The sequence below is a fragment of the Puntigrus tetrazona genome, chromosome 18 (genome assembly GCF_018831695.1).
Source record: "Puntigrus tetrazona isolate hp1 chromosome 18, ASM1883169v1, whole genome shotgun sequence".
Lineage (NCBI taxonomy): Eukaryota > Metazoa > Chordata > Actinopteri > Cypriniformes > Cyprinidae > Puntigrus > Puntigrus tetrazona.
Window position 1 is genome coordinate 23,086,862 of NC_056716.1, and position 20,501 is coordinate 23,107,362.

The following is a 20,501-nucleotide window of genomic DNA, read 5'->3' on the forward strand; positions in this document are numbered from 1 at the left end:
GATCGTCAGTGCGAAAGGTTACAGCTTATATAAGAGGCCAGCTTGGACCAGTAGATTGAAGGGTTTTACAATGACAGGGCCTTCAGAGTGTTTGCAATTGCCAGAATGTGAGGAAAGCATGATTAGCAGTGAGCTGAACTTCTTCTGAACTCTGTCCCCTTCTGCCTCATTACGCATAAAGGCATGATGAGAGGGGACTGGAGACAGCCAAAGCGTCACCTACCGGCAAACAAAGCTGTTAGGTTCAGTCCTCTGCGATTCGGTGTTACTTGCTGGACTTTGACATTGCAAGAAAAGGTTATTTGGGTAGCTTGACAGCATTAGCAGCTGAACGTCTGTTGTTGTGTAGATTGGAAGATAATCATATCTAAATTTGGCAGGTTATTCTAATGCCCAGTTTAGTGGACTGTGTGGGAACGCTGAGAAAGCAGCGTGTGCTTGCATTGTCTTCATTTCTTTTAAAACTTGCGTAGTGAGAACTATTTTAGTTACATGCTTGCATATAGGCATATGCCTTTTTTCAGGCTTATCCTATATCTGATATATCTGATCATGCTTCAAGATATATATGCACAATATATCAGTAGTATATTGGGTATCAGTCAGTACTACAGATTTAGTTTATCTATTGGTAGATATTGGATATTTATTGGGCTGGGTATTTTTCATGTTTTTATATTTTAGTTTACATTTTCAGCATATAATGTTGATTTAAAAAGTCAAATAATAATAGTAATATAATTAAATAATAAAAATCTCAACATTTATTACTTTTTATGATGTTTATGACATTATATGTTATGATGGCCTAATTTACAAGTTTGGTTTTTATTTATTTATTTCAAAAAAAATATTATATATACTCTCTTGGCCAGAATTTTAATATTAGTAAATCCTATTGTGAGTTTATAAAACCTATATATATATATATATATATATATATATATATATATATATATATATATATATATATATATATATATATATATTTCTGGTTTGGAAAATGTAGCTAAATATGCAGCAAAATAGGACTTTCAATGACACTTTATTTCGAGATTCTTTTCTGAGAGAGTTCAGCTTTCATTTAATAGCTGACATCCTGAAATATAATTAGGGGTAGTTTGACATCTGTCTCATTTCTCCTTTCTTATAAATGCCAATTTACGTAAAAAGTGACCCCGCTCTTCCCTAAGTAAAGGTTAATGCAATCATTCCTATTCTTCTTCTTCTTCTTCTGTTGTTCCTGTCTTCGTTAAATTCAAAATATGTCTCCTTCCTCATAAAGATTGTAAATTCCCCCTTCTGTGAAACCTGAGAAGTTTGTTTTTTCATTTCTTATTGAAAACTTGCTAATCCCTCTCACTTAACACACTGTCAATATAGGGGCCTTGTGACCATGACCGAATCTCTCCACTGGCAAGGCTGAGTGGAGAAGATGACATATTCTAATAGATCTTCTCATAAAATTTAAGAGACAGAGTCGAGTGCGAACCCATCTGTCACCCTTTGGACAGCGTAAACAACGGGCACCATTTCAGAAAGGTCACACACTTGCAGTAGATGTGTGACATCTGTCGTGATATCATATGGGCCGCCTTACTTTACTTCTCTTCCATAAGAAGAGCTCTTTTGGATTCGTTGCAGGAGTCTATTAAAACTGTTAATCCTCGTGCATGACGTTATTAAAGTATTTAAACACATGCAGACAGCCTGAGATGTTAGGTTGTGATTCACATAGAATTAAAAATCACCCCATGTGATCTGTATTTAATTTGAGAGCCTAGCTGTGGTATTGTGGTTACAGTTTGGGCTGGTAACTGAAAGATTGCTGGTTTTATTCCCACAAGAATGAAGCGATCACCACTGTGCCCTTAAGGAAGACATTGAAACCCAGATGGTCCAAGGAGATGGTCCCTATAAAAACGTCATGGTGCTGTTCAGTAGTGATACAGAGTGAAAGTCACGTGAATGTTTTCCACTGACCCTGGTGGTGCACTTTTCTGGAGATTCTATTCCAGATTTATAAAAACAATGAGCTCTGGTTGTGTTTTCTAATTGGTGAAAATGGTGAGGGAATATACTAAAAGGAGTAGTTCACCCCAAAAATTAAAATGTACTCACCCTCAGTCCATCCAAGATGTGGATGAGTTTGTTTCTTCATCAGAACAGATTTGGATAAATTTAGCATTACATCACTTGCTCAACAATGGATCCTCTGCAGTGAATGGGTGCCATCAGAATGAGAGTCCAAACAGCTGATGAAAACGTAATCCACATGTAATCCACATGACTCCATTGCATCATTTTAAATCTTTTGATGTGAAAAGCTGTATCCATCGTGAAGACATTTTTCAAAGTGTTGCTTCCGGGGCAGGAGGGATGGACTTTTTCATTTGAGGAAGCTTTATTATAAATTGTAAATTACAAATTATAAAATGTCTTGTTTTCAGCCGAAAATATCTAGAAATTCTTAAATCAAGAAGGATTTTTGATACAAGAAATTATTGTCTTGTTTTCAGAAAAAAATTAAATTAAGTGGGTTTTTACTTAAATTGGCTAATGGGATTTGTATACTTATTTTGCTTGTTCTAAGCAAAAAGTCACTTAAATTGGGCCTTATTTTTCTAAAACAATACTTTTTTTCTTTTCTAGAAAATCCTTCTTATTTAAAGAATTTTCATATATTTTTGCTGGAAACAAGAAAAGCAATTTTTTCTTTTCACTTCTCAACATGTTAACTGATGGACTGGAACGGCGTAGATCGCTTGTGGATTATTCCGATTTTTTTATCAGCCGTTTGTCTGATTCTAACGGCACCCATTCACTGCAGAGGATTCATTTTCTGCAAATAAAAATATTTAGGTAGTAGGAAACAAAAGAAATATGCTACGAAACTCAGTGTAGTCCAAATATTTCATTATTTTTAAAATTATTATTTTGAGTTCAATATTGCACTCACTCTCAGCGTGTTATATTGTGAATAAATTCACGGCTGAAGGAGCTGTGTGTCATGCCTCACAACAGCCTTTTAGCCTTTTACTCATAATGTAGCACGGCCCCTTCTATTTTATTGCTTCAACAGAGCGCGTTTAAGAACATTTGGCGCTCCGTGTGTGTGTTTGCTTGGACTAAAATTCCTCATCCATAACTGCTAGTTTCTTTCTTTACCCTCACAGTAGCGAATTCCCACAGTGCTAGATTGTCTGTTCCCTCTGGGTCCTCAGTAGCCCAATCTAAGTGACTATCTTTGCCCTCCAATGTGAAAGTAGAGGCTGAGCGTCGACCATTCAATGCTGATTGCATCAAGCTGCGGACAGCTGACTTGGCAGCAAGGCACTTGCGCACACTGTTTGACTTTCTTTGTCATTGGCCAGCCTGTGGAATAGTTATTGTTTAATTGAGGGCCGTTGGACAGCTCATCCATCACAGATGTTAATCATATCAAACGTTCGCACCTCCCCGAGAAGCTGCTACGCTCCTCCGTTTCCACGGTGACGGGCACCTAATAAATCTAAATATGGTAATCTACTCTAATTTCACCCAGATCCACCCTCCGCTGTAAATGAGCTCGCCGAAGCTCGCCGCGCAAGACCGCCACGAAGATAGGGCAGCTAATATGGAAATGGAGTACCCTAGCACACACCATTAAAGTCTGTAACCAAATTGTCTTGACACCTCATGCTGCAGATGTGCGGAGCCGGAGAGAGAGTTATGCGTAGATTAAATCTCAAATTGCACAACTGTTATTCGATTATGAAGTGGCGAAAGTCGGCAGTTGCTTTCACCAGGCTCTCGGTGTAGTTTGCGCCATTGCCGCTTTGCTATAAAGCACCAGGAAGCGACTGACAAGCCCTCCTGCAGCTTGCATTAATTCACTGTCGTTATGATATGATTTCGCATTAGATCATCTTTCTGTAATTCAGAAAATGTCTTTCTTTTCTTTTTTTTTCCTGCCTGTGGCATTTTATAGGATTAATGAAGTACAAGTGGAGTCTTGAAGACAACCTTGATAAGAACTGGAAGCCAGGCATACTCCGGTCATTAGATCTAAATGATGTTTAAAATGTAAAATGCTTTCATGAACTTTTTTTAAAACAGTAATTTATATAAAAAATTAATTATGCATTTTTTTTTAAACCTTTATGATTTTCTTGTGCAAAGCACAAAAGGAGAGTTGTAATGGTCACTGTTTTCCATGCATTGGAAACGTGTCAAAAAGGATGCAAAGCACCATAAAATATTATAAACATGGTCCGTATGACTTGTGTGCTCAAGTCATATGATAGTTTTGTATGAAGAAAACCAACTATAGTGTTTATTGTTTTCCGTTGAGCTGTTAACCAAATTGAGTTGAACTGGATCAAATCATGACCAATATCTCACAATTCAGATACTTATTCACTGAAATTCTGACTTTTTGTCATTTTTGAGATTGTGAGATGTCTCACAATTCTGACTTATTTAGATACTTGCGAGATATAATCTGGCTTTTTTTTCCCCAGAAAAGCATGATATAAATTATAACTTTATAAGATTCTGACTTTTTTGTCTCTCAGTTGCAAATTCTGTAGTTTTTTTATGTAATATATACTTCCCAATTGAAAGGTATGAAGTCCTTTATCTCTTAATTCTGACTTTATATCTCACAATTTCAAGTTTACATCTTGCAGTATCTTGTATCACACAATTCTGAGGAAAAAACTTGAGTTTATATCTAGCAGTTCTGGCTTTCTAATTTGCAATTACAAGCTTATATCATGCAATTCTGGTGAAATAAATCAGGTTTTTGTTGTTTTTTTTTATTCATGACGGACAGCGGCTTTCATACTTAATCGGTAAAATCTATGACTTGGGAACTGTATAAATTGACAAATTAATCATTCCCGGCAAAAGATTTGTTGAAAGTTTTAGTCAATAAAAGATTTAAAATATAGAGCATGTCATTTTTTAATCTCGTTCTTAAAGCCTGACTTCCCTTCCAGGAATCAGTACATTCAAAATGTCTCCGTAACAAAAAGAAATACAGGTTCAGAACAGCATAAGGGTGAATAAATAACGACACTGTCATATGATGTTCCAAAAATGATAAATAATGACAGAATTTGTGGACGAACTGTTCCTTCAAGCCACTGTCCTTTTCCATAACGTCTTTGATTTTCAGAATGATACAGATTCTCTCAGCCGTCTTTAACAAGTCAGTGTGGCGAGACACGCCGTAGTCCCTGCTGAGGGCTTGAAATAGCACCACGTTTTGTGTGGAAAGGCTCGGAAGAACGGGATTGGGTCCTGGGGAGGTGTTATGGAACCGGAGGGACTCACATGACTAATGCCGACGAGAGAGTTGTCACAGCAGGCCCGTTCACGCGTCTATTTTAGCGCCATTTTTCTGCCTATTTTTGGTTATTGTTGTCTCACAGCTGGCTACACATGTGCACCTGCACACACAATGCACTTCGGCAGTGAGGAGGTGACGGGGCAAGATATTCTTCTATTCAAACTGCCTTCTCTCTTTGGGTTTATCCCTTTTTTCCTTTCTCTTCATTTTAAAGGAGCGCGCTGATGAATGGTTGACGATGGTTGAGCACCGAAATGGCACATGAACCCCTTCATCTGTAGCCTGGACTGAAGCTGTAATGAGGGAAAAGTGTTTGTGTGTTTAATAAAGTCTGGTATGCTGAATTGTAAGTGCATGTCGCCTAGTGATGAGAGGAATTACGAGTCATTAAAAAACCCCTCTGAACTCAGCGAGGGGCTTTTAACATGCAGCCATTAGTTTGCATAGCGCGACGACACGGGTCGGTAAACAAGAATATCTTACATCATCAAGCGTGTAGGTTGGTTATCTCCGCTACATGACGGCGCTCAACAATCCCTCTGGGTACGGTAACGGCAACAAACTTTGTTAAAATAGACGTCTACATGAAAGCATCTCCAGCTGTGCACAAATCAAATGTAAATACGTCATGTGGTAAATGTTCAATAATAGCTATTTACTGACTGACACAAAAGCTGCGCGGCTGTTCGTTATTGATGTACATCGGTAGCTAGAGAAGAGCGTACATTTGAAAGAGGTTTATAACCCTAAATGTGTGTGTGTGTGTGTGTATTTATATATAGGCTACATAATGGCTTAACATAATAAATAAATGCAGTACAAATACATACAGTATATTATGTACAAAAACTTTTATTTTGGATGTGATTTAATCAAGATTAATCAAAAGTATTCATTTCTTTAAAAATAGTTGAACGCAGTTGAACATGTAATGTATATCTGATCTGCTGCCTCTAATGTATGTATGAAAATGCAGGTAGATTTTCACTGTGTGATTCTGTGTCCTGTGTGCGATTGATTATGTGACAGAGGAGAACCTTTGAAATGCGTATAGCTGTGAGCCTGTGTCAAACTGGACTCCTCTGCATGAGCCCCTCTGTGCATGAATGACACAATCTCATTTGTGTTTCTTACTGAGATTAAGAGGATTTCAGGCTGAGACCTTGTTGATCCTTTGTGTCTGATTTCACATATTGGCCTTGGTATTTGGTATGAGATGATAATGAGGAATCTATGTTTCATGGTAATTACACCAGCAGTCGATACGAGGGGTTATGCAAAAATCTAAATTAAAGAATTGGCTACCTTTTTAATTCAAAAGTTGTATTTAAGTTAATTGGCAACATCTGACAGGAAGTAGACAGAAAAATGAATTCTAAGATATTCATCACAGTTTATTCACTTTTGGAACCCATATTATGCATATGGGCATAATTCATTTTGAAACGTAATATGCAAAATGGCATATTAAAATCTGCATTAAAATGTGCATTTTCCCATACATATATTTAATGTTTAGTGCAAAATGAAAATTAAAAATCAATTCTATAATTTGCATTTGCCATTTTCCTACACTAGTTGTGCAGCTGTGAAACTAGCTAACTAACTAGCACGTTATTAGAAAATACGATTTGCAAAGATTTCATCAAAAAAACTTTATACTCACTTCCGTCTTGTCTTCACCTGCTCTGGAGTCTGATGACGGCTAACTCAGGGCGGGACTAAAGGAAGACAGCCTTGTCAATCAACTATTGTGGGAGGGGCCTGTGCAGAACTAAGTCATCCTGAGAGGAATATCAAAACACCCTGATTTGAGAGATGTTATTTTAAAACAGATATTTTAAAAACAAACAATGGGTGAATTTTTATCATTATAGTATGGATATGCACACACTTTCAACATGCATTTATGTTCAAACAACCTGTAAAGTGTGTTTTGCATCCCCTTTAAGAGGTGCAGTGATGTGAAAAGTTTATCACGTGGCAATGAGATCAAATTGCCCACTAAGAAACATGCTCTCAACACTGGATCATTTATTATGAAGGGCTATGTGCATTTTCAACAGCGAATTAGCTATTAAAGGTGTTTAAATCATGTCTTTGTGTACCGTGCTGTTTAAACTCATTTGGCTCTCTGTCCTGTGTTTGTTGTTGCTGTGTGTCGCAGATTGTTTGGTGTTGTGCTGGACCGTAGCGCCTCCTCATCCACAGCTGATCAATTGCAGCAGCTCTCTGCTCTCAGAGATAAATGTGCGGCCTGAGCTCACTACCGCGGCGTGACCGCCAAGCGTCTGATCCAGGTCTGGGTACTGCACAAAACTCCACAGGGGAGCTCGTCCTCTGCCCACCACCAGACCGCTTAAGCAGTTCTGGGCATCGCTTTCCCCATGCACACACTCGCTCTGTAGCCCACCCAGGCCCACGGCACCGTCAGCAGACTATTGAGTGGAAAGCTGGCAAATCACGGTCCATGTGACTGCAGCTGCACACGTTAGTGTGTGTGCGTGAGAGCGACAGAAGGGAGCTGGCGATTTTGTGGCCATGATAAAACTCCTGTCCGATGGGCTAATCCTGCATGAATCAATGCGCTTTTATTGGTGCCCATTTTTAATAGGCTCTTACAATAGAAAAGAAATCAAATGTGTCATGGATGATCAAGAGAGACACTAGAAGCAGCTCAGAGCAATTATAGCTTGCACTTTTATGCCCGGCAGGATCAATGTGTTCGTCTGAGTGCTTCAGGAGATGTTTGCTGATAATAAAAGTCCTGAAACATACAAACTGCCTGCTACATAAACTCTGATACGTTTTAGTAAACTGAGCTTGAAAAATATGTTAGTGCTGTGGGATGCTGTAATGTGGGAATACAGTGTAATTATGAGTGTTTGTGACTTCAGTAGTCTGAAAGTAGTCAAAAAATCTGCAGCTGATTCTGGCTGCAGTATAAGTATAATATAAAATGTGCAAACATAGTTTACTTGTTTTTATGGGTGTGTTTAACACTGGTTTATCCAAAATGGGTTATATCTAATTAACTAGTTAATCGCATTTAATGACAAATTAATTGATGGTGATTAACTGAATCTGCCGTTTAAAGGTCAATACTGTATATATAACATAACACACTGTATATGTAACATAAATACTGTATATTTCTTTAATGCCATTTTTTTTTACCAAGTTTTTATTTTTATTTTAGACCAATACTGATGCGTCTGTTAAATACTTATTTCTTAGCAATGATGAGTAATTATAACCATAGAGTAAAATATGTGTCATCATTTTTAACATTAATATTAATATTAACCACAGAATCGAATGCATTATTTTTTTACAGCCCTGGTTATATCATAATGATATACAAGTGCAAAACTTGCAAACCCAATGCACCAAACCCAATAGAATGGGATAAGTGCTTCCCCATATTTATTATATAAATATTTAAGTTTTTAATATTTAGCTTATGCATCAGATGGTCAATGAAAAGACCTTTGCTGTAAAAGTCGTCACTTCACAAAACAATTGTTACAAGTTACAGCTTATTCACTGTTATTCTGAGAGATGTTACACCTATTTAGCTTCCACCACATAAATACTGGAAAATATCTTTCGCTTAAAGTCCCATCTGGAATTAATTTCTAAATTAATTTGCCGCTGGGTCTTTGGTTTCTCCGTAATTGCCCCCAGATCTTGAAATACAAACTCATATCCATCAAAGAAAAAGCAAAGTACTTGCTTAGTCTATTTTTACCCATTATCACACAGAGAATTTTTTTTTATTTTATTTTTTTATTTTAGACCAATACTGATGCGTCTGTTAAATATCTGCTAGTAGGGTATGAAAAATATATTACTAAACCAGATTATTTTTTCTTACACTATTTAAACATAAACTCCTTTAACTTCAATGCAAGACTATATCTCATTATGTTTTCTTCTGAAGTACATTTAAAAGTTTTATACTGGAAAACAAGACAAAATATTGACTAAAAGAAAAATATTGTTTTGTAGTATTTTGCTTTTAATTGATGTTAACCCTAGTAAAAAAGTTTATTGAAATGTATTTGAAATACATTTATTTTATGCTAAGTATACCACAAATACATTTTGATATTTATGTACTAAACAAAATGCCCTGAAATTATAGTTTTAGTATACTACACTAGTATACTCTGCTAAATTAGAAATACTTTTTGTGCTTAATGCACTTTAATTGCGCAGAAGTAGTGCTGAAGTCCAATTAAAGTCATTCTTGGTATATTTGATAAAGTGGATCTATTGCAAGTATACTTTATGTAGCCTTTTAAATATTTAGCATTTAAAGGGTGATATTATTCAAAGATTGTACAATCCTCATCAAAATGACGCATTTTTGGCTTATTTACAAGAAATGTGCATTAATTTAGTAATTATCCAAATAAAGATTTGTCGCATTTTTGATATCAATAATATATATTAATGCTAATATATAATGATAATAATATATTAATGCTACTTAATCTTTACCTAGGTTAGGAAATGCTCCCTACATATGCGGCTCACTAGTTTTTGGAACAGAACCAAAAATTGAGCATCTTGATTCTGTACCAGAAAGGAAAAAAAGACAGCAATTTTTTAGTTTCTCACCCCTCTTTCACCTCACACTGTATCTCTCCTCTTTTATGGCACTTTTGGCCCTAATGAGAACATTGGCTGGCTTGTTTCTTCCAACCTCGCTCTGAAAACAACACAGCGAGTTTCTTGCTGTCAGTCAGAGATGGTCGTCTCAATCTCTCCTTCCCTTCCCTGCTCGTTCACCCCAAAGTTACAGGTCACCCTAAACTCATACATTTTAATGGCTTTATGATGTGCAAGTTTAACTATATCAGCCTTGGAGAACTTTGGGTTCGTCAAAGTGCCCAGCAACGACTCCTGCTCGTGTGTACATACATTTTTTACATTGAAACATGTTTGATATATTTGTCTCTGCGCCCAGCAGTGCTCCTACCTTACCTTGTAGGACCTCTAACATTCGTATTTGGGAAGGACAGAGAGTGAGGCTGAGGTAAATATTTAACAAGGAGGCTGGGTGTGAGTTTTATTGGTATTTTTAGGGACCGTCTTCCATCCTGGCCTTTTCCCAGTATATTTAGCCTGTGGCGCATCTCTGTCTCTCTCTTCGCCCCTGGCACGGGGCTCAGAAATGGCCAGGCGTATTCACTGATAAGCTACATCAACATCTGTTTATCTAGCCTGGAGAGACACACAGAGGAGATGCCTCGCTGGATTTGTCAGTCAGCTCAGGCTTGCATTGAACTACAATTGATCATCATTCAGTTGTGTGCTGTCTCGTGCTGTAGGTCGGTAGTCAAATAATTAATTGGACATATGTAGGCATTATAACGTTCATGAAAAAAAGCGCACGCTCAGTTTACGGAAACTAAGCTGCAAAAAAAGGTCATTCAGATAACGTCTCGGTATTGGCATCAGAAACATTAGCATCTATTCAGTCTACTACATAGACTGTAGCGTATAGACATGAAGATCACCTAAAAATGAAAATTCTGTATTTTTACAGAATATTTACTCACCCTCAAATCGTTACGAACTTGTATGAGTTTCTTCCTTCTGTTGAACATAAAAGAAGATATTATAAATGCATTTCAAACCTGCGTGACTTTCTCTCTTTTGAAAAATGTCTTTTTTTTTTTCTGTACATTGAAAGTCTTTGGGGTCCAGTGTTGTTTCTGAAAAATATCATTCTTTGTGTTCTTCTTTCAGTATTTATTGATTTATGGATTGATTGATTTGATTTACATATTTCTGTATTTATTTATTTATTTATTCATTTATTTATACTGTTGTTTATATTCGCAAAAATGCATAAATTTGTTTTTAGAAATACAAGCATTAACATAAAATGCATAAATAGATGTAGAATACATAAATAAATATATGAAATTTTCACATTAATATTTATGTATTTACTTATAATTGGTACAAACAGAACAATTAAAAATTACACTTTTGGCAAAATCATTTACTATCAAAAATGTATTTCTGCATATTTGCATGCATTTATATATTTATTTATTTACTTATACTCATCTATAGAATAGTCAAGTTTTAAATAGGAAAATGTTTAATCTTTAAGGCCGGAGCCGAAGATCAGCTGAATGGATTTAAAAAAAACCTAGAGGAGTTGGAAAGTGAGCCTGCTTTCTTTAACAGGTTTAACAGTGAAGAGACTTTAAAATTGGGGTTAGCTAATCATTTTTTTTTTGACCTGGTAAGGACGTTTTGGACTACCTGTAGCTTGTTTATTGAAGATTAGCCAACCAGCTAGCGGTGCATTACAGTAGTTCACTGTAGAGGTCATGAATGCATGAATTAGCTTTTCTGCATCAAAAACAGGTAACATGTTTCGCAGCTTGGCAACGTTTCTAAGATAGAAGAATGCTGTTTTTGTAACATGTGAAATATAATTTTCAAAAGACAAGTTGCTGCCTAATATAATAACTGATATAAAAATCGTCTCTTCAGGTGAGGCTAAATTACATTCAATTTAATTTGCACGGTAATTTGTTAGTGAATTAAAATTACCATCAATTCTAATATATGTGTGTTATGTTTGCCGTTTTTATTAGAGCAGTCCAGACTACTTGCTGTATTAGAACATCCTTTTCAAACGGGCCTTTTTTGTGCTTCATGTGATTGACTTTTAACCGACCTGCTGTTAATGTTTGAGCTTTTTACTTTAGTCACTTTATTGATCAGTTTTGGCTGCCTCTGAACTTTTCCACCTCTAAAATGTGGAAATATGCTCCATTCCGTTTCATACGAGAGCCGTGACACACCTGCTCTTTGAGCAACACATTCATTCTGATGTTCCCTAAAGAGATTTTTGATTAAACTTCGGCAGAACTGGAACAAACTGTAGTTGTTAATGCTCCTAGCTGCGTGTTACGAAGGACAAATCAACTTTGGTCCTGTTTTGCTGAAAGACCTTCCCACAACTATAAACCTGATCTCACCCTGCTGAGTGCTGTGGATGTGTTTCACATTAGTTCCGTGTTCACTTAACCAATAATGAGACGAAAGACTGGGTGCTTGTCTGACGACTCGTGGTGAATACATTTGCGCTGAAGTGAGAAATGGTTTTGAATCTGGACACGGATAGATTGGACTGGGGATTCATCGTCTTTCAGCACCGGACGAGCGTGTTAGGATGCGACGTGCTTCTGTGTAATTAAGAGCGTGTCATAAAATGAGTTATCATTCCAGCTCTTTTTTTTTTTACAGCATGTGTTAAGACCCACTCTCTAATCTGACAATTAATATGGTAATGAACTCCTGCCGAGCTGGAGATTATGAAGGAGATGGATGTCAGAATCTTTTGGTTACAGTGCTTTTTTTTTTATTTTTGAGGAAGATGGGTGGCAGTTACTTCTCGTCACAATGCTGAAGTAAGAGTTTGATAGTTCCAGCCAAACATGATTAGAAAAAAAACAAAGAAGGGTGTTTCTTCAACTATGCAGGCTTTCGACACTAAGTTGTTTTGTTTGAAAATTTATGAAAATGTCCTTAAATTCAACATTTCAAATCAGCGTTAATTTAGTGGTGGAAATCGCACAAATTTTTTATGAATATTAAGTTAAATAATAATAATAATTCACTTGTTGCAATGGTAACTAAGTAGGCTTAACTAAGTTGGCCTAATGAATGAATGCTTAAACTATAAAATAAAAAATAAATGAATAAATAAGTCATAAAAGTTAAAAATAATAATATATTAAGAAAAAAGTTAATGATTTATTTAATTTATTTATTTATTTTTTGCAGATATAGTCATCCATTTATACTTAAAAAAAAAAAATAAAGCCATGGTGGATAGATCATGGTATTTTGTCACATTTTAAGTCATCTTGAGGATTCCCTTGGACGTTTACGAAGGACTTCTAGTAAGCCCTGGGCCCCTGATTTAGAACCACTAGTTTAATGGGATCTTTACATAACAAGATTTTTTTGAATAAAAATCAACTCCTGGGACATTAAAGTGTCCATACTGGAAGAAACACCCAGAAATGTGTTTCTTAACTTGCAAATGAGTTTCAGTACACCAGTGTTAGCGATTATTTGCACACATTTGAATAAAGTACTCACTGTTCTCTTTCTCTGCTGGATTAAGACATTGCCGTTTAACTTCGAGGGGACAAAAATGCACTCTTTGAGCGAATAACGTCTTGTCATCTCCCACGGCTCACTTCAAAGTTAAAAGTGGTCGAAGCGCTGGTGTGTCAGCAGATGCAATCCTCATGCATAATGCAGGTCCCCTTTTCCATACTCGGAGGAAATGCAGCGCTTCCCAGTGCTCTCCGATACTTCTTGTGTCATCTTGTGTTTGCAGGAACCATCACTTACACCCCTGTCTACAGTAAGCACAGGGTTCTCATCAGGGGGGCAATTCTGAACATTGTACCAGACCCTGTGACAGAAGAAACTCACTATGGTGTGACCTTACTCAATGGACAACAATATTATCCCAAGTCATGGAATTGAAACAATGGCCCTAGAATTTCGTTGTCTGTTGTTTAATCTCAACAAGCTGTCTGTTTTTTGTATAATTATTATGTGGACAAAATTGTTGTACCCTTTGGTCAATTTAATCTGACAAAAGTAATAATAAATAAAATTCATGTTAGCAATGAAAGTCAGACATTGTTTTTCAACCATGCTTCAACAGAATTATTAAAAAAATAAACTATGAAACAGATGACAGTTTCTTAATAGAATTTGAGGCAATCACCTCCTGTAACTGTTGAGACTTCTGGCTGCACCACTCCTCATGAGCAAACTGCTCCAGTTTGAAGGGTGCCTTTTCCAGACTGCAAATTATATTTAAAATTTAGGATTATCATCATACAGGCCAATTATTCCAATGTTTTTTTCTCTTAGCCATTCTTGGGTGTTTTTAGCGGTGTGTTTTGGGTCATTGTCCTGTTGCAAGACCCATGACCTGCGACTGAGACCAAGCTTTCTGACACTGGCTAGTACATTTTCTCTAGAATTCCTTGATAGTCTTGAGATTTCATTGTACCCTGCACAGATTCAAGACACCCTGTGCCAGACGCAGCAAAGCAGCCCCAGAACATAACAGAGCCTCCTCCATGTTTCACAGTAGGGACAGTGTTCTTTTCTTGATATGCTTCACATGAGAACATACAGCTGATGTGCCTTGGCAAAAACTTGATTTTTGTCTCATCTGTCCACATGACATTTCCCAGAAGCTTTGTGGCTTGTCACATGTAGTTTGGCATATTCAGTCTTGCTTTTTTATGTCAACAATGGTGTCCTCCTTTGTCGTTATAGTCCACTTTACGGATGGTGCAGTTTCTGAGCATGAAGTTCACCTTTCTCTTTAGAAGTCTTCTAGGCTCTTTTGTTACCATTCGGATTATCCGTCTCTTAGATTTGTCATCAATTTTCCTCCTGCGGCCACGTCCAGAGGTTGGCTACAGTCCCATGGATCTTAAACTTCTGAATAATTGTGCAACTGTAGCACAGGAACAAGTTGCTTGGAGATGGTCTTATAGCCTTTACCTTTAACATGCTCTATAATTTTCTTTCTGATCTCTTGAGACAACTCTCCTTTGCTTCCTCTGGTCCATGTCGAGTGTGGTACACACCATATCACCAAACAACACAGTGATTACCTGGAGCCATATATATAGGCCCAATGGCTGATTACAAGGTTGTAGACACCTGTGATGCTAATTAGTGGACACACTCTTGAATTAACAGTCCCTTTCTCACATTATTTTCTAGGGGTAGATGCCTGTTTTGAGTTTATTTTTTTAATAATTCTGTTGAGGCTGGTTGAAAAACAATGTCTGACTTTATTGGTTAACATTTACAAAATTATTATTCAGATAACAGTTATTTCTGTGACCATTGTGAATAATTTTGTCCACGTCTGTACATCAGTTTCTAAGAATTTCCTTGCACAGTACTACAAAATTATATTTATATATACATAATTATTAAAATCTTTATTTCTTTTATTTTTCCTTTTTTTTATTTAATTTAGATTAACATATATGTTCCCTTGTACAAGCATATGAACATCACCTGCCTATTAGTTTGCTGCATAATTTCCCCCTTTTTTCTTCCAAAGATTTTTTTTCTTATTTTTATTCTCTTATAGCTTTCATGTTTTTTTCATGTCTTTCTAATAATGCTCAGACGCACTAACTCCAAACTACAGAGGTTTTCACCGAATGTCTTTCTCTTTGTCTTCACAGGTACTCCATCTCCCCTTACTCTGTCTTGGAACGATGTGGCATCAAGCATCCAAAGCCTTCGCCGTTTTTTGGGAACCTTATGATGTTTAAAGATGTAAGAGATTTTGTTTGCAAAAAAAAAATGCTCAATTTGCTCACTTTCTCACACGTACGCACCTTGTACCGTCCTCCCGAAGCTAGAAAAATGATATTTCTCTCAGCGAGCCTCACTTCATTAGATGTGTTCATTAAAGATGACTCACCGCTAATGACATCTAATGCCATGTGATTTCCAAACAGATTACCCTCCGTGCTGAATGATGTACTTTTACGATGATAATTTAAAAGACGGACGGGGAGAGTGGGTGGGTTTAATTTGGCTAAATTAATACTTTTAATTCCTTCTCTTTCTTTTTTTTTTTAGTTTAATCTCAGTCCCAAGCTATAACGTAGCAAATCAACAGCTATACGTTAAGGACTCTCATTTCTGCCGATCTGTGGTATAATAATAATGATTTGACGTGGATTATAGGAAATAAAGGCCAAATTTTTAGTGCTGTTCGATTCTAGAGAGAGTATAAAATGGACTTCCACTTGTGAATGTGCAATGCTTAGATGCATCCAGCAGCCAATAATGATGACTGCCATAAAAGAACAAGTCCAGCTCATATTTCACCCTACAGTAAAAATCTAATGGACCATCGAAATGTATTGTCATGGCATCTAAAATCAAGGGGGTCGTTTTAATAAAGAATGTAATGTATTTTTTTAACTGCAAAAATATTTAATATATTTAAAATATTTAATATAAATAAAATATTTAATAATAAAAAAATAATTCATTTTCTATTTGAATTAACATAAATGACTGTAAATTGACTGGATACTGTCCTGGCAGACAACTACCAGTACATTTTTATTTCCTTTTAATATTATTATTATTATTTGTAATAATACTGCAAAACATTTTTAGGGGACTAATTTGACATTATACATAAAATAATTTTTACTGCCTTTTGTGATTTTAGTTTTTTTTTTTTTTTTTACTATAATAATAATTAGTACTTGTTTTAAAAAGATTTACATTTTCTTTATATTAAAATATTTGTATTATTTTTCCTTTAGATTTTTGAAAAATGTTTAGTAAAATTCTCCCAATAAGCACACTGGCTTATTTTAAAAACTTTGATTCCAACTCTTGTGCTGTTCTGGTGCTGAATAGTTTCTCAGATCAATATGGTACCATCAGACAGTAATGGTTTACACTCTTTTCATTCAGTTTTTCTATCACACTGTAAAAAGTGATTTGTTATGTTTACTCAATTAAATTGTGCAAATGCGTTGCCTTAATTCAATTAAGTAATCTTAAATTACTTAAGTCTTATTTACTAATATATTAAAAGTATCGCTTACCTGTCCGGTTTACTTGAGACATTTAAGTTTAGTTAACCGAATCTGTGATCTGATCAAGTAGAAAATAGCTATACCAAGCACACACAGATCTCCATTTACATTTAAAAAACAAATGTAAATCAACGTGGTAAATTGAAAAAATCTAATTACATGTTAAGAGTTTTAACACTTACATTTAGCGAACGCTTTTATTCAAAGTGACTTAAATATGAGGAAAATAGAAGCCATCAAAACCAACAAAAGAGCATCTGAGAAGAATAATATTCCCTGAGCAGATTAAAACAATAAACGGAACACTCCCTCGGTATATTTTAACTTGATATTTTATACTCAATATTTGAACTATTATACTACCAAATATTTTAACGCAAATTGTGTAACGTCTACTAGGGATATTGTAGTAACTAGGATTTTTTTCTCACACAAATAGTAAGATTTAATAGATCTACATAAGTAAGGTAAGTAAACAACAGCACTTTAAGTAGTCAACATAAAGAATTAAGTTAGCACATTTGTTAGATTTTACAGTGCACCCGCTTATGACAGAGCCCCTCTTCCTTCTCTCCCTCTCGATCTGTTTCCCTTTCTCCGTCTTTTCCATCTCAATTCATGTCTTCCTCGTTGTGATTAAATGTTATTAGATGGAAGTGAGAAAGGCGTAAATGAATATGCATGCATGCATAATTACAGCGTGTCTAGATGAAGCTCCCCAGGTGAACTAAAGGTATGTGCTTTTTTTAGTGTGTGGGTTTTTGTATGCCGTTGCGGAGCCTTTGTCTGAGCGTATTAGTGTGTGTGTGTAGATTTGTGCACACGTCAGCAGACTCCGTCTCACAAACAGTGGTCTCCAGAGCATTGCTCTAGCAGAATCCTCTGACCCACTTCCACAGGCCAGCCTCTCAGCTAAATCCTGTAGGTCTGCGAGCGCGACTGTATGCACATTTTGTGTTACTGGCACTAGAGACGCAGACGCAATCTCCTCTCAAGAGGCAGGTGACTGCATTTCAACTCAGAAATTCAGTGAGAATGCAAAAGAGGAAAGGGAGATGTTGAAAGTGAGAAAGGAGAAGGAAAGTAAGGCACAGGCTGCGTTAGCAAAGTCTGTGTTTAGGATTGATGACGAGTAAACCAAAAAGAAAAAACCAAGAAGTTGCATTCAGTTTAGTTCGGAAAGTCTACTTTTAGCAAGTCTGTTTGCAGTTTTGTGAACGTTAGTTTAAAGTACAATCAGGTTTTGTGTTTTATTATGCATCAGAGACTACAAAATTTCATATAAAGTGTACTTTTCTTTATAGATCGTGAATAAATTAATAAATAATTCAGCAATAGGTTTTCTGATTATTGTTATAAATAGTGCTTTTGGATTCTTTGATGAATAGAACATTAAAAAGAACAGCATGTATGTAAAAATGTCACTTTTGACCAATTAATTGCATTTTACTAAATAAAAAGAATATTACGGACTCCAAACATTTGAGCAATACTGTACACTGGGACATTTGACAATTTTTCTGTTAATATAATCTTAAGAAAAGGATATATGAGACAGTAATGAAAGAGACTAAACAATAAATATATTTTTGATGTGATTTAAAAAAAAAAAAAAAAAAAAGGTGAGAGATGCCAGGGTGTGATTTGAGGATCATGGGTAACAGGAAGTGACGTACAAAGAGTGTTCGGGATACAGGGCAGATTGAGTCACATTTAGAGACTAGACGTTGGAGTCTCTCACAAGCCACAGCAGCACATTATCATGACACACTCCATTACCAAATACAACACTCACAGACATGAGATTTGGTCCATTTAAGATCCTAAACAACCTAGATGTAGTTCCTCTCTCTCTCTCTTTCTGTTGCCAGCACACACGCACATACTTGCTTTCTGTTTATACATAGGGGACGTACCTGGAAAACAGGATTTGTCATGGTAGTTTGAAATAAAAAGAGCTACAGTATGTGGACTTGACTTTAATGTTAACAATGTAAAGCTGCCTGCCTAGTGTGTCCAGACTATTTAAATCATCTTTGGTACAAAAACATTTGTCAAAGGTTATAAATATGCTAACAGAAGACCGCCCACATTAACTCGAAGACGTTAAGGCATTTGGGGTCTTGTATTCTCACTTAGTCTGCATATATTGAATTAAAAATACAGTAATATTGTAAAATAACTGTTTTATATTTTAAAATATAATTTATTCTTTTGATGGCAAAGGTGAATTTTTTTTATTAAATGCTCTTTAAAAACTAAATGATATCTCATGCATTTTGCAAACAAAACCAGTAAGAATTGCGAGGTTCAATAAGGTTGCATGTTTTATAAGCAAAAGTCTGGGTGCACAGGTTTTCTGAATCTTGAAACTGATCTGTTGCCTTTAGTGCCTTTGGGGAAGAAATAATTACTTGGTTTGCCAGGTTTGCGGCACTGAATCATTGAAAGACATGTAGAGTTTTATTTAAGACACATATGGTGGCTAGACGCTCAAACTAAATTGTATATTTGGCTTTGTTTCTGAGTAATATTTATAAATGCTAGTACTTTTAGACAGACAGAAAACGTGATCTCAAAGTCGCCATAAATTAATCTCAATTGAAGAATAGTGTTTTGTTTTTGTACCATTTGCACTGTTAAAAAAATGTTTCTATTATATATATATATATATATATATATATATATAATGCTATATTTTCCTATTTTTTCTAAACCGTTTTTCATTGTTTTAGATTTAATATAAATGTAAAAATAAGGAAAGAAGGAATTTTCTGAATGCCCCCTCAAGATATAGAATAGAATAGAATACAATAGAAAAGGTTTTTTTTAAAGGTGCTTAAAAGGTTTTTTACATAGAAGATTCCATTTCTTTTGTGAAACAAAAACGTTCTTTAGATGTTAAAGATTCTTTATAGAACCCTTTAGGGAAAAAGGTTATTTCATTACATAGTGAATCACCTTTATTTTATAGAACAGAATAGAATAAAATCTTTAAAAAGGTGCTTAAAGATTCATCACAGGGTTGCTTTATATAAAAGAATCATTTTGGTTCCAGAATCATTCAGTCAAAGGTTCTTTAAAGAACCATTTCTTTCTTACTTTTTTATAATCTGAAATATCTGTTACTACAAAGAACCTTTTACGAAACAGAAAAGTTCTTCAGATGTGAAAGGTTTATGGAAGCCTTTAGATAAAAAAAAAAGGTTATTTTATGGCATTGTGAAACATCGTGTCTGTCATTTTTTTTTTTTTTTTTTTAATAGAATCGAATAGTCTATCCTTAAAAGTGTATCTCCAGTACTCTCTTCCACATCCTCTCAGTCACGCACTGAACGGCTGCCTGCATGACTCTGTGTGACATGAGAGATTATTAGCGACCGAGACAAAGAGAAGCACCACGATGTTCAGACCTCTGCAGAGGTCAAGGTCGTATATGTGCTAGAAAACAACTGGAAATGGCTAATCTTTTTAAAAGAATTCCAATAGGATCGCTGACTGTC

The 20,501-nt window shown here is 35.7% G+C and overlaps 1 protein-coding gene across 2 annotated transcripts in view; it reads left to right on the forward strand.

Annotated features, from left to right (window-relative positions):
• tbxas1 (thromboxane A synthase 1 (platelet)) overlaps positions 1-20,501 on the forward strand; it is a 59,879-nt gene that overhangs the window by 5,835 nt on the left and 33,543 nt on the right. Inside the window, exons 3-4 of one of the 2 annotated variants that reach the window (XM_043264246.1) lie at positions 7,503-7,635; positions 15,616-15,709. In XM_043264246.1, the coding sequence (XP_043120181.1) occupies positions 15,695-15,709 (15 nt within the window). In that variant the 5' untranslated portion in view covers positions 7,503-7,635; positions 15,616-15,694. The remainder of the gene's footprint in view (positions 1-7,502; positions 7,636-15,615; positions 15,710-20,501) is intronic. The other variant, XM_043264245.1, reaches the window with a different exon arrangement.